This window comes from Mustela putorius, unplaced genomic scaffold, assembly GCF_011764305.1.
Source record: "Mustela putorius furo isolate JIRA1106 unplaced genomic scaffold, ASM1176430v1.1 tig00000874_pilon_pilon_pilon, whole genome shotgun sequence".
In the NCBI taxonomy this organism is placed as follows: Eukaryota; Metazoa; Chordata; class Mammalia; order Carnivora; family Mustelidae; genus Mustela; species Mustela putorius.
Window position 1 is genome coordinate 8,404,088 of NW_025421505.1, and position 13,403 is coordinate 8,417,490.

Sequence of the window (13,403 nt, forward strand, 5' to 3'; positions counted from 1 at the left end):
AAGGACATAAGACTTCATTCTACTCTCCCATCCTTAGCATGTAGTTCCCTCAGTGCCACAAGGTGGCTGCCACAGCTCCACAAGAGACGGAGGTCACACTACTTTATCATGAAGGTAAAAGCTTTCCCAGAATCCTACTCGTCCATTTCTCCTTAAATGTTGTTGGCCAGAACTGAGTTGCATCCTCTTCTTATTTTGGGGAAGACTGGGAAATTGATTATTTGGCAAAGAAAAGGATTGTCATGGCTGCCTAGGAGCAATGCGGTTCATATCCTGGGGATGAGCTCTCTGCTTCTTCTGGGTTCTTCTCACAAAGAGAGTCATAATCAGCCACTAGGAATGTCTGCTCTGGTCTGGCCCAAGTGAGATTTTCAGACAAACTGCCCTCTGCAGAGCTCAGGAATTGGGATGCCAGCCTTGCCCCTCCTTGAAGTGTCCTCCCTGCATTGGTTTTTGTCTCCCTGACAAGATGGTGCCCTGGAAGGAGCGTCAGTTCTCAAGTCTCCCTCTCAGCTCTTAGGGTAGGTGGACCCGCAACCAAGGCACTGACAAGGTATGACAAACTCCAACTGGCAGTGCTCAAGTTTCCCCCAGAACAGCAGTCTGGGACCAAGCCCTCCTGGAGGAGCTCTCCCTTGCTTAGTTGCTGATAGCCGCTCAGGTGTAAGCCTACTCAGGGAGATTAATGATGACCCTAGCTCAGCAGCCATAGCAAAGGCTTCCTCCAGCTCCAACTCCTCACATGCATTTCTCCTAACAGGCTCGGCTATCCATCACTAACTCTTCTCCTGAGAGCACTTCACAGATGCATCTCTATTATAGATGCATGATTATCCTCACTATAGGGTTGAGAAACTAGGCTTAGATAGTTAATGTCACTTCTCCAAGGCAATAAAAGCCTGAGTGGCGGTCTGGGATTCGAACCAGTGTCTAGCCTATTTAGCGACTTCCAGAGCGGTCCATCCACGGCGCTGTTCCCCCCTCCGCAGGTTCTAGACTTCCGCGTCCTCTTAGCAAGGTCCTCCACTGGAAAACGTCCTTGGAAAACGCTGACAGAGTCTTTTGAGCCTCGGCGGCATCCGTCACTAGCGCAGAAGACGGAAGTAGCGGGCAGTTGGCCGGAAGTGGGGCTCTGAGGTACGGGTGTTGCTGGAGTAGTCGTGGTGGCGCGGGGATCCGGGGTCTGGTGTTGCGGCGCCCGCGTTCGCCAGGCTCAGGTGAGTGGCGGCGGCCGGGGAGGAGGTCGTGGCGGCCTCTCCTTACCCACTTGGCTCTTGGCCCGCCTCTCCCGTCCTGGGCGGCGCAGGGCCGGGCACGTCGAGGCCGGACTCCGCGCTTCTGGGCCCGGCTGCGGACTCCTTTCGCAGGCCCGCTTTAGGCAGCATCTCGGCGACCCCGCCACTTCAGAGTTCTGTGACCTTGGGCAGACGGTTCGTGTGAACCTTGACTTTTTCCTCTGGGAGACGGAGATAACAACTGGCTGCCTCGCAGGGCTGTTGGCGGAATGCTGCGAGCTGCTTTGCCGCACTCCTTATCACACTTTCACGTGCGTGCTAATCACTTGGGGATCTGGAGATCACAGGATGTAGGCCTGTGGTAGGGTCTGAGGTTATGCATTCTTGACCAGCTTCCAGGTGAGGCTGATGCCGCTGCTCCGCAGGCCACAATTTGAGCCGCAAAATCCTACAGTATTTTGCTTAGCACTGGGTCAACTTGAGTCTTGAGTAAATATCAATACGATGTATACCTATTCCCCATTTTAACAGACGGTTTCTGGTTGCCCAGACCTAACTAAGGGTATTATTGATGTCTTCCTCCCTTTTCTCTCCAGAGATAAAAATAACTGCCCTTTCTCTTTCTGTGCAAATCATGACACAGCTCTTCTGTCCTGACTCAGGGAGCCTTGGGCCCTCTTTATACCAGTTACTCATCCACTCAGTCAGACCAGGCTTCATTGCTCCCTCACTGTAAACCTTGAGTAGTGCTTCATCCTATGGAGTTGGTAGCCAAGTGCTTTAGGTGTTCCTAAATGTGTCTGGTGTTCCCTGCTCTAGTCATTTGTTGCAGCTGGCATGTTAATTCCCGTTTTCTGCACTTTGCTCACATTTTGTGGATAGTAAGAACAGTGGTTTCTCCAGAACTGGATTCTACAACTCACTGCTCTGAATGGCCTCAGGCAAGCTCTGGGATGAGTTCACTACTGTCTAGTAACCAAAATAAAAATCTGAAGACTCAGTGTTACAGCGGAGAAAGTGAGGCCTTTGGCAGTGTGCAGGCCTAATTTATTTGACTGTATGATTTTCTTCGCCGTTCATTGGGTTACTTTTCTGATTCCCAGCAGGGGCTTGTCATTCATCATGCAAATAAGTCAACTTTTATATTAGAGAATTCTGAAGTTTCCCCTTCAGCTGTCTGAAAACCTGTACTGCTCAGCCTTGCAAACCTAGAATAGATTAAAACCAAGTACTGGGTTGAGTTGGCCAGTTGACGTGACTTTGGATGCAGATATTTCTCTTTACTTGCAAAGATTTGATAGCTCCACTGTCACTGTCTGAGAGGATATGGGTGCCTGCTCTCTGTTTTTAAACCCAGAAATTTTCTAGATAAAGCATTGTGAATCCTTTAAGAGCAGTGGCTCTAACAGAATCATCTGTGGGGTCTTGTCAGACTGTTTCTACCCAGGCGCTTTTTGCCATTCTAATAGAGGAATAGCAGAGACTTAGAGAAGGAGAGGAGAGGGCTATATAAGCTGGGGGAAAATTTTTTTTTATTTTTTTTATTTTTAAAGATTTTATTTATTTATTTGACAGAGAGAGATGACAAGCAGGCAGAGAGGCAGGCAGAGAGAGAGGAGGAAGCAGGCTCCCTGCTGAGCAGAGAGCCCGATGCGGGGCTCGATCCCAGAACCCTGGGATCATGACCTGAGCCGAAGGCAGTGGCTTAACCCACTGAGCCACCCAGGCGCCCCGAAAATTTTTTTTTTCACAGTTAATTGTGTCGTGTGTTTTCTCCAATAAGAATGGAAACTAGAGGGTACCTAGGTGGCTTAGTCAGTTAAGTGTCTAACTCTTGCTATCTGCTCAGGTCCTGATCTCAGGGTTGTGAGATCCAGCCTCAGTGGAGCTTTGTGCTGGGTGTGGAGCCTGCCTAAGCTTCTCTCTCTCTCCCTCTCTTAAAGAAAAGAAAAGAAAGTGGAAGCTGGAACGAAGTGGAGGGGATGGGCTGTTAGACTTGGTTTTGGTTTGGCTTAACTCTAGGTGATACTTATCTTGACCTAAACACTTTAGCACTAGTGTTTGACCTTCGTAGTAATAGTACAAGACTTTAGTCTTGTCTCTGCTCCTATGTGGAAACTGAAGCACAGAAGAGTCTAGCCCAGTTAGCATTTGCATTAACAGCTAAGGGTCCTTAGGTCAGTCTCTAAGCCCTCACCAGGGGCATTAAAGCTTGGTAGGCTCTCAACACCTGGAGAAATTTAGTTTTTAGTTTTAATTCTCGGTTACTCAACAAATTTTCTGCTAAGACAAGATTAGAATTTGAAGTATCCATTTATTTGTGGCAATTTTATGAGGACATAAGGGGTTAAACCTTTGTAGCAAAAGGACAGAAATCAGAATTCAGAGAGGAGATCCCGTAACTGGTGAATTGAATACGCTAAGAGTGTCATAGACTTAATCTACAGTTAGCATGGCTGTCTTCCTCCGACTGGCTCCCTTCCTCTAACTTCAGGATTATAGTTTAAATGAAGCTATTTGGCTTTGCTCAGACCTGTAGACCTGGAAGGTAGAAAGGTAAGAAAGAGTCTTCATTCACTCCTATGAAATTCCATTGCTCAGGGTGGTTGGGCAGTGCCAGGGGTCTCTGAGGCTTCATTCTGGTTTGTTAGGACCCCTAAAGAGGATATGAGGAGGGGGTGCCTGGATGGTTCAGTGGGTTAAAGCCTCTGCCTTTGGCTCAGGTAGTGATCCCAGGGTCCTGGTATTGAGCCCCACATTGTGTTCTCTGCTCAGCAGGGAGCCTGCTTCCCTTCCTTTCTCTCTGCCTACTTGTGATCTCTGTCAAATAAATAAATAAAATCTTAAAAAAAAAAAAGGAGATGAGGAGGTTGTACATATAGTTAAATTTATACATTTAAAGTAAGAAAGGAGCTTTGTGCTGATGTCACATGGCTTTGAACCTCTAGAGAAGGCATCAGTAGGTACTGATTGGGGAATCTCACAGTATTCCCTTTCCATCTTTCTTACCGATTCTATGAGAGTTTTTAAGGAAAGAGGAACTAACTCACTCAGCTGTGTTTTCTCTTCTCCTTTGGGCAGAGGAGAACCTCTCCTTTGTATTGCCTTTTCTCCTAACTGTTCTGCTTTATTGGTTCTGTATCTTCCCTTCGTTTCTTTCCTTTCCTTCCACAGTACTCAAGACCAGACTTCTAAAGTGATTATATTTCAGACCTGTATATGTAAATACAGTGTCTATACAGTTATGCTAAAAGTTGCATGGTGAAAAGGTAAGTACCTCCTATTTGCTATTTGCTGTTGGCTTTGCATGCTTCTATGATTCTTTATTTTGTCATCATTTCTGTTACTGGGCATCCTTAAAGAAGTTTTGTAGACAGTAGGAATTGCTTGGACTAGAAAAGCTTTCAGCATTTTCCTTGGACCGTAGGTTACTTTCTTCGAACACTGATTGTCTTCTTGAAAAAATACCTTAATTTCCTGTTAGTACATGCATTTGGCAAATTTAATTTTTGTCAAAATTGGACATGGTTTACACAGTCCAATAGTTTGATGGAACTTACAACACTAAATATTAATTCCTTCTTTCCCCCTCCTTTTCTGTTCTGTGGAGGTACTTTCTACTCTGTTTCTTTTGACATTTATCAGTATATTTCTAAATAATGTGTTGCTGTTTCTTGATTTCTAGGAAGTATCTATATCTATAAAATCTTCGGCTTCTTTATTATGGACTTTGTGGCTCTGGGCTTCACTACCCAGTCCCTGTTCTTCTTCCCCTCCTTGTATCTTCCATATATAGTTTGCTTATAGTTTTTGGTTAAGCTGATCTTCAGGGTTTATATCAATAAGATTATGTAAATATTCATAGCTGAGTAGGAAGCATAATATAAAATTTTCTGTCTTACACAACTTTTTTGTTTTCCCAGAATTAATTTTTGTCACTATTGTTACTGGCTTGGTTTTCTGTCTACCAGTTGCTTGTCCATCCTCAGATTATTCCTCAGAAGTATAAATCTCCTCTCCTTGGTAATATTTACTTCCTCTGGCAGGAACTTTATGTCTGCTCACAGTTCTAGTTTTGGGATCTTCATCATTATCCTGGGGTTTCCTTTTGCTTCTCTCCTATGTTGAGATTTGGGATCCCTTATCTCTCCTGCTGACTTTCAGGTTTTCAGTTGTGTTACTTTTTCTTCCCTCAGATGAGGGGATATCTTGTAAATCCATTCCTCTCTGTAGATTTTGGTCTTTGAGGTCTTCTCTATGTTCTTTTCATAAGTGGTATAAACAAACCATAGTGATAGCACGGATCCTAGACCACAGGCATAGCTCATTTTGCACTTTATTGCATTTCACAGAGAGAGCGTTTTTTACAAGTTGAAGGTGTATGACAAGTTGAAGGTTTATGAAGGTCGAACAAATCTCTTGGTATCATTTTTCCAACAGCATTTCCTCACTTCCTATCTCCATGTCACATTTTGGTAATTCTTGCAATATTTCAGATGTTCATTATTTTTTATTTGTTATGGTGATTTGTGATCTGTGGTTATGACTTGCTGAAAGCTCAGGTGATGGTTAGCATTTTTTAGTAGTATTTTATAATTAAGATATGTCTGCTGTTTTTTAGACATAATATTGCACATTTGACAGACCGCAGTATGGTGTAAGCATAACTGTGCACTGGGAAATCAGGAAATTCCTTTGACTCACTTTATCACAACACTCACTTTATTGTAGTGATCTGGAACCAAACAACATTACCTCCGAGGTTTGCCCGTATTAGAGGTGAGGGGCTTTTGAGTTCACCCAGTTCTAACGCTCGAGCTCCCCTATGTCTGGAAACCCTGTGATTGTTCAGGATCCTCCTCTCCTCTTTATATGGAATCTGACTCCTCCTCTCTTCTAGAATACACCCACAATGTGAATTTTGGAATCAGATGATCTTTGATGTCAAACCCCACTCCATCCCTTAGCTATTTCTTAATCTTGTGAAGTGTCCCTTTCCTCGTCCACAATATAGAGATAATAAGACCTACCATACAGAGAGGTTGTAAGGATTGGAACTAATGCAAATTTAAAAAGTGTGTATACTGGGGCCTCCTGGGTGGCTCAGTTGATTAAGCGTCTGCCTTCAGCTCAGGTGATCATTCCAGAGTCCTGGGATCAAGCCTGTGTAGGCCTCCCTGCTCAGCAGGGAATCTGCTTCTCCCTCCCACCACCCCTCACCACTCCTGCCCTGTCTCTCTCAAATAAATAAATAAAATCTGTTTAAAAAAAAAAGTAAAAAACAAAACAACAAAAATAAATAAAAAACATATACTACGCTTGGCATAGAGGAAGCCCTAAAATGATTGTGGCTGTTGTTTTTTCCATCTTGGGACTTAGTCTGTATTTTTTGCAAATCAAGAAGAGCCACGTTAATTCAAAGTACAGAATCAATTCGAAATACAGAATTGATAGCACTCAAACATTGATGTTCGAGGAAATGGTTCTTTTGTTCATGTAAGGACCATGCACAATAATTTCATTAAGTACTCTTAGGTAGTATTTATTGAAGTAATTTAAGTTATTTAGTGTGCTTTTAAAATTATTTGTAAAGGCATTTGTTAAATTCATATACTCTTTTGTATTAAGAGTTTCAATGCCAATAAGGGGGAAAAGTTATATGGTTATAAAACGCTATATAGTTACTTTCCTTTTATATAAATATTTTAGGTGCTGGCACTCATTCGTGTTCAGTTTGTTCCACTGAATATTTGTATGTGCTTTTTCTCATGTTGATCCCTACCACACACTTCCCCTGTAAAACAGCCCTCTACTTCTGGGTGGACATTTGAATTGTATTCAGGTTTTGTTTTGTTTTAAGATTTTATTTTTTTAAGATTTTATTTATTTATTTGACAGACAGAGATCACAAGTAGGCAGAGAGGCAGGCAGAGAGAGAGGAAGGGAAGCAGACTCTCCGCAGAGAGCCTGACGTGGGGCTCGATTCCAGCATCCTGGGATCATGACCTGAGCTGAAGGCAGAGGCTTTAACCCACTGAGCCACCCAGAAGCCCCTGTTTTAAGATTTTTAATTTTTAAGTAATCTACACCCAGTGTGGGGCTTGAACTTAAAACCCCTGAGATCAGGAGTCACACATTACCAACTGAGCCAACCAGGCATCTCAGTTTTTTGGGGGGCACAGTTATTTTGTAAAAAAAAAAATGTTTTGTCTTTTGTTGTTGTTATTTCAAACTAGTTCTCAAGATGAGAGGAAGGTCTACAGATTTGACTGTTTATGGCTTTAGTTGCAAATTATGTTGAGCCAAATGTGGATTCCAGGTTGTAAAGCAGGTCTTCTTAAAAGCCCTGTTCTGTCGGGACACCCTGGTGACTCAGTCAGTTGAGCGTTGGACTCTTGGTTTCAGCTCAAGTCATGATCTCAGGGTTGTGAGGTGGGGCGCTGCACTAAGTGAAGACTCTGCTTGAGATACTCTACCTCTCCCTCTGCCCTTTCCCCTGCTCACATTCTCTTTGTCTCCCTCTCCCCCCTCCTTCTTCCCCCCAAATAAATTAAAAATCTGTTATTTTTATATTTTTTAAAGATTTTATTTATTTATTTGACAGAGATGACAAGTAGGCTGTGGGGCAGGCGGAGAGAGAGGAGGAAGCAGGCTCTCCACGGAGCAGAGAGCCTGATGCGGGGCTTGATCCCAGGACCCTGGGATCATGACCTGAGCCGAAGGCAGAGGCTTTAACCCACAGAGCCACCCAGGCGCCCCAAATTAAAAATCTTTTAATTTTTTAAATCTTTTAAACCTTAGTTTTAATCAATTAAAATTCTAATTAATTAATTAATTAGACCTTTAATTTTTAATCTTTTAAACCCTTCTCTCCCTTCTTCCTCTCTCCCTCCCCCTGCAAAATAAATTAAAAATCTTTAAAAAAATAAAAATCCCTATTCTGTCAATTAGAGAGTTCTATTACTTGCTGTTTTGTTCCTACCATGCCTGTAGTGCAGTACTGGTTGAGATTTGTAGTGACTGTTTTGAGGCATAAATCTTTAGTTATCTCTAACTATTAAAGGAAAAGTTATTTCAGTACTACTTTTCTAATATTTTCTAATTTTTAAAAAGTTGGCCATCTGCATTCATAGGAATAAACTAATGGTAGATAGCAAACTTTTTCTGTAAAGGGCCATGTACTAAATATTTTATGCTTTGCAGGCAGGCCATACATTTTCTGCTACAGTTGCTCAATTCTGCTCTTGTAGTGAGAAAGCAGGCATAAACAATACGTAATATGTGGCCTGGCTATGCTCAGATAAGACTTTACCAAAGAATATGTAGAGGGGTAGATTTGGACCTGTGGACCATAGTTTGCCGACCCCTGGTCTGTAATATCTGGACCCAGAGATTGTAACATAGTAGAGAGAATGGTCCACAGGCCACGGTAAAGAACTAAGTATCTAAGGATTTAGTGTGATAAATTCTGCTTAGGTTCACAAAGAAATCAGAGCATACATTCCTACCATCCAGAGAAGCCTGCTTAGCTGGACTGCCCGAACAAAGCCATGGGGCATGCCCTGTGGCCACATGGTTCTCCTGCTGTGGGCTCTGGAGGGAAGGGCTGACAGGAGAGCTGGGCAGGAATTTCAGAAAGTCACCCTGACACCCTCAGAACTTGCTCATGTGCCGCAACAACCCTACCTGGTCCACATCTTGGCAGTTCAGGGCTCACTGGGTTTTGCTTGTCAGGCTTTGGCATTTCTCCAGTGAAGGGAAAGCTAAAAGCCTTTAGCGAAAATAGGAGCTTCGCAGAATCCGTTTTATAGCCCCTCGTGGCTCCTACCTCAGGGGACAGTGGGGACTGCGCCGCTCAGAGGCAGGGTAATCCATGCCTGACCACTGACAACATTGCTAATAGCCACCTCCAGAGGAGAGCTGTGCTGCTCCCTTGCGTTTCAGTGGGGCAGGCCTGTGAACTGGTGTGCCCTGAATCTACAGCCCAACTCTGAGATGCTTTTTGCTTCCCACCCGTGAAGTGACAGTGAGCAGGGGGCATCAGCCTTCTGCCTTCTCCTGCCAAAAGGAGTTTTTTGAATATATGTACCAATTGCCTGACTTCTCTGTGATAGTGATTCAGTATCTGGTAAGCCTCCTGGGGAGGAGAATAAGCATCTTGTAACAGGTGTAGGAGCAGCATGAGAACACAATCCCATAATCAAGTCTTCATACCTTAGGGACAAGGAGGGTTATGGTGGGCATAATTAAACTTTATACCAAATCCCACTTTTTACTTTCAGAGTCAGCACAGCAGCTTTTACCAATGTTCTTATTCTCCAAGTGGGCCCCTTATGCCTTGGTATCCAGGAGAAGGAGTTTATCCTTGATGTGTGCTGGCTTGTGGTTTGGGCATTCACTAGTATGGAACTTATTCAAGTGGACAGCAGGGTAGCTTAATCCCTTTCTTAAAATGTGTGCGTTTTTGTATTGTGATAGGTGGAAGCCACTTATTCTTCATCTACCCTTTTTTCAGTATCTGGCACCAATTCTGGCCCAGTCATTTGTGACCCATGGCTCTTGCGATATGCCGAAGATTTCCAGGCAGTTTCTGTGGAACGCCTCCGCGTCCAGCTCTAATCCAGCACCATGTAAAGAAATTGCCTGGACAAACCTGTGAGGACTGTGTTCTGACTGCCAGAACGATCTGTACTGACCCCAGAACGGCAGCCACCCTCAAGTTATTAAAACCTTTAGGATATCGAGCGTTTTGCAGTCCTTTTGCCTGCAGTGCCGCCCAGAGTGTGACATACTGGAATGTGGGAAGCAGCGCCCGGCAGAGGGGACAGGAGGCTCCAGAACACAGCGGCCTCTGCGAGCCTGCCAAAAAAGCTGGGAACATTCCTAGCGCTTCCTCTTCTCGGAGGCTCCTGACAACCAGCAGTGCCCTTCCAGGTTCGGAATCCAGTGGGGTCTCTGCCTCACAGGCCAGCACGTTGAAGCCGGGCTCCCCTGGGTCCACAGGCATTGTTGAAGACAATGTAGAAGTGTTTGATTCCTTTGAAGACCCCCGAGGTTTCCTACAGCTAAGACCAGAGTACCAGCTCCACAGCTACAACAGATCGGAGGCTTGTCAGCCCCTTTCCGTTTCAGAAGGTGAATTAATTTTGCACAAAATCACAGTTTATCAAGATAATCTCCAGCCTCAAGTCATTGCTGATTATCTGTGTAAGCTGAGCTCTTTGCCTGCAGAGCGGCACCCTGCTGTCCTGTCCAGTCCCAGCTTTGGTTTGCTCTGCCAGCTGAGTGTGAAAAACATACAGCTCTTTGATGTCCCAGATCTGATCAAGATTTTGAAAGCCTTTGTCAGTTTAGGAATCCCTTGCTCCCATTCAGTGCTGGATGTGTATGAAATCAGATTTTGCAGGAAGGTGTGGGAGATGAGTCTAGATCAGCTTCTCTTGGTGGCGGACCTCTGGCGGCACTTGGGCCGCAAAGTACCTCGGTTTTTGAAAATCTTTTTTAGTTACCTTAATTTGCATTGGAAAGATCTATCCTTGTCCCAGCTGATTCACCTAATTTATATTATAGGTGAAAGTCGCCAGGTACCCCAAGACCTCATGCAAAAACTAGAATCGTTGATTCTCAAGTATATAGACTCGATCAATTTAGAGGAGATTGGTACAATCTGTTTGGGGTTCTTCAAATCAAGCAGTGGTCTCTCTGAATATGTCATGAGGAAACTTGGAGACTTGGCCTGTGCTGACATGCAGCATCTGAGTAATTATGCCCTAGTGAATATTCTTAAAATGTTCCGTTTCACTCATGTGGATCACGTAAATTTCATGAAGCAATTTGGCCAGATCGCTCCTCAGCGAATTCCTTTTCTAGGAGTTCAGGGTGTCATGCACCTGACTCTTGCTTGCTCAGCCTTACGCATCCTGGATGAAGGGCTAATGAATGCTGTGGCTGCTTCTTTGCCTCCTCGGGTGGCATTCTGTCGAAGTAAAGACATAGCCAAGATTCTGTGGTCATTTGGAACTTTGAATTATAAGCCACCCAATACAGAAGAGTTTTATTCTAGTCTGATAAGCGAGATTCACAGAAAGATGCCTGAGTTCAGTCGATACCCAGAACACCTGCTCACCTGCCTGCTGGGCCTGGCCTTTTCTGAGTACTTTCCGTTAGAGCTCATCAACTTTGCTTTGAGTCCAGAGTTCATCAGGTTAGCTCAGGAGAGAACTAAGTTCGAACTCACTAAGGAGTTGTATACTCTTGATGGTACAGTCGGTGTTGAGTGTCTAGATTACAGAGGCAATCGTCTTACTGCTCACCTTCAGCAAGAGGGGTCGGAAATGCTGTGGAATTTAGCGAGGAGAGATATGTGCTCAAAGCCTGAATTCCAAGAGGCCCTCTTTTTACTGGAAAACCTGTTGGGCGGGCCCCAGTACGTCAAACACCATATGATTTTGCCTCATACCCGGTCTTCTGACTTAGAGGTCCAGCTTGACGTTAACATGAAGCCATTACCATTTAACGAAGAAGCGGTACCACTTGAAGATAAAGCCAAATTGAGGCTGAAGCATGTGGGAGTCAGCCTTACAGATGATTTGATGACTCAGCTACTAAAAGGGAAATCAAGAGTACATTTCCAGAGAGAAACTGAGTCAAAGACTGAGCAGCAGGCAGGGATATTAGCGAAGGCAGCCATACATTTGGGGAGCTCCCCTGGCGGTGTGGCAGGCAGGTTGGGGGTCAGGGAGATGGCGGGCCCTCATCCCCCAGCCTGCCTGCAGGCCCCACAAGTGAAGCTGGCTATTCAGTTGACAAACAAGAACCAGTACTGCTATGGTTCCAGGGATCTGCTCGGGCTGCACAATATGAAGAGGCGGCAGTTGAAGCGGCTCGGGTACCGCGTGGTTGAGTTATTCCACTGGGAGTGGCTCCCGCTCCTGAAACGAACTCGCTTAGAAAAGCTGATGTTCCTCCACGAGAAGGTGTTCTCCTCTGCTCTCTGAAGGGCTTTCAGGGACGTTCTTACTCACAGATGCTGTGGAGGCACACTGTATAAGGTTGGGAGACCATTCGAAAAGCCAGAATATGGGTTTGGTAATAAAATCCTCTGTTGAGGAGACGTAGCTATGCTCTTGTCTATGGCAGAATGAAGTTAGTATCACTGTGAACTAATTGTAACCTGGCCCAGCTGGACAAGTTGTTGCTAATTTTTGCATATGACTAATAAACCTCTTACTGTGCCCTGTTTCCAAGTAATTCCTGTCATATTTTTCTTACTCTCTTGACTGGCCTCACCTCATGATGATTTTGAATTTTTAAGATAAAAGTATAGTCAAGACATTGTCAAAGCCAGTTTTTTTTAAATGGTTTTCATATACTTTGTTTTAAAGTAAGACTCGTGGACATGTAACTGGCTTAGTTGGTGGAGGATGTGACTCTTGATCTCAGGGTTCAAGCCCCACGTTAGATGTGGAGCCTAATTAAAAAAAAATAAAATGAGAATCGTTTACAACTTCATTTACATTTCAGGTTTTTTTTTCTCCCATGCATGTTTTCTTCTCCCTTTAAAATTAAAATCTCAGGGGCGTCTGGGTGGCTCAGTGGGTTAAGCCTCTGTGTTAGGGTCAGGTCATGATCTCAGGGTCCTGGGATTGAGCCCCACATTGGGCTCTGCTCAGTGGGGAGCCTGCTTCCCCCTCTTTCTCTGCCTGCCTCTCTGCCTACTTGTGACCTCTCTCTGTCAAATAAATGAATAAAATCTAATAATAAATAAATAAATAATATTAAAATCTCATTCTCATTTAGATTTTGTTCGTTGTCCTTCGTTACTGTTCTTTGTATTTACAAGAGCCATTTCAGAATTAGTGAGCTTAATGTCCTCTTCTAGCCCCACTTCTTCTGCATTTCTACTTCTCTTGTATAAACCGTCGACCTACCCTTCCCTCCAAATATTTTCTCCCTAAAGTTGGACTGAGAGGAATAGAATTAAGTGAATGCCTCTCGGGCCAGCGATTCCCCTATCTGATGATGAGTCCAGTCCCCTATCTGATGATGATGATGAATGTTTTTTGTGTTAAGTAGCTCAGACAAGAAGGAAATGCATTATGTTAGGAAGTCTAGTGGGCTTTGGGTTTGTCGTATTAGAGCCACAAGCTAAAGATATTGCATATGTAG

The 13,403-nt window shown here is 44.2% G+C and overlaps 2 protein-coding genes across 3 annotated transcripts in view; both read left to right on the forward strand.

Moving 5' to 3' along the window:
- The first annotated feature begins 1,108 nt into the window (after positions 1 to 1,108).
- FASTKD5 (FAST kinase domains 5) lies at positions 1,109 to 12,485 on the forward strand. The gene is made up of 2 exons (XM_004772895.3): positions 1,109 to 1,217; positions 9,751 to 12,485. The coding sequence occupies exon 2, from the start codon at positions 9,788 to 9,790 to the stop codon at positions 12,230 to 12,232; it is 2,445 nt and encodes an 814-aa protein (XP_004772952.1). The 5' UTR covers positions 1,109 to 1,217; positions 9,751 to 9,787; the 3' UTR covers positions 12,233 to 12,485.
- UBOX5 (U-box domain containing 5) overlaps positions 1,109 to 13,403 on the forward strand; it is a 35,453-nt gene continuing 23,158 nt past the window's right edge. For both annotated transcript variants that reach the window (XM_004772896.3, XM_004772897.3), the window contains exon 1: positions 1,109 to 1,217. The gene's annotated coding sequence lies outside the window, so the exon portion shown is untranslated. The remainder of the gene's footprint in view (positions 1,218 to 13,403) is intronic.

What these genes read in the sequence shown, in the direction of transcription:
- FASTKD5 (XM_004772895.3), top strand. Translation starts at nt 9,788, where the DNA reads ATGGCTCTTGCGATATGCCGAAGATTTCCAGGCAGTTTCTGTGGAACG.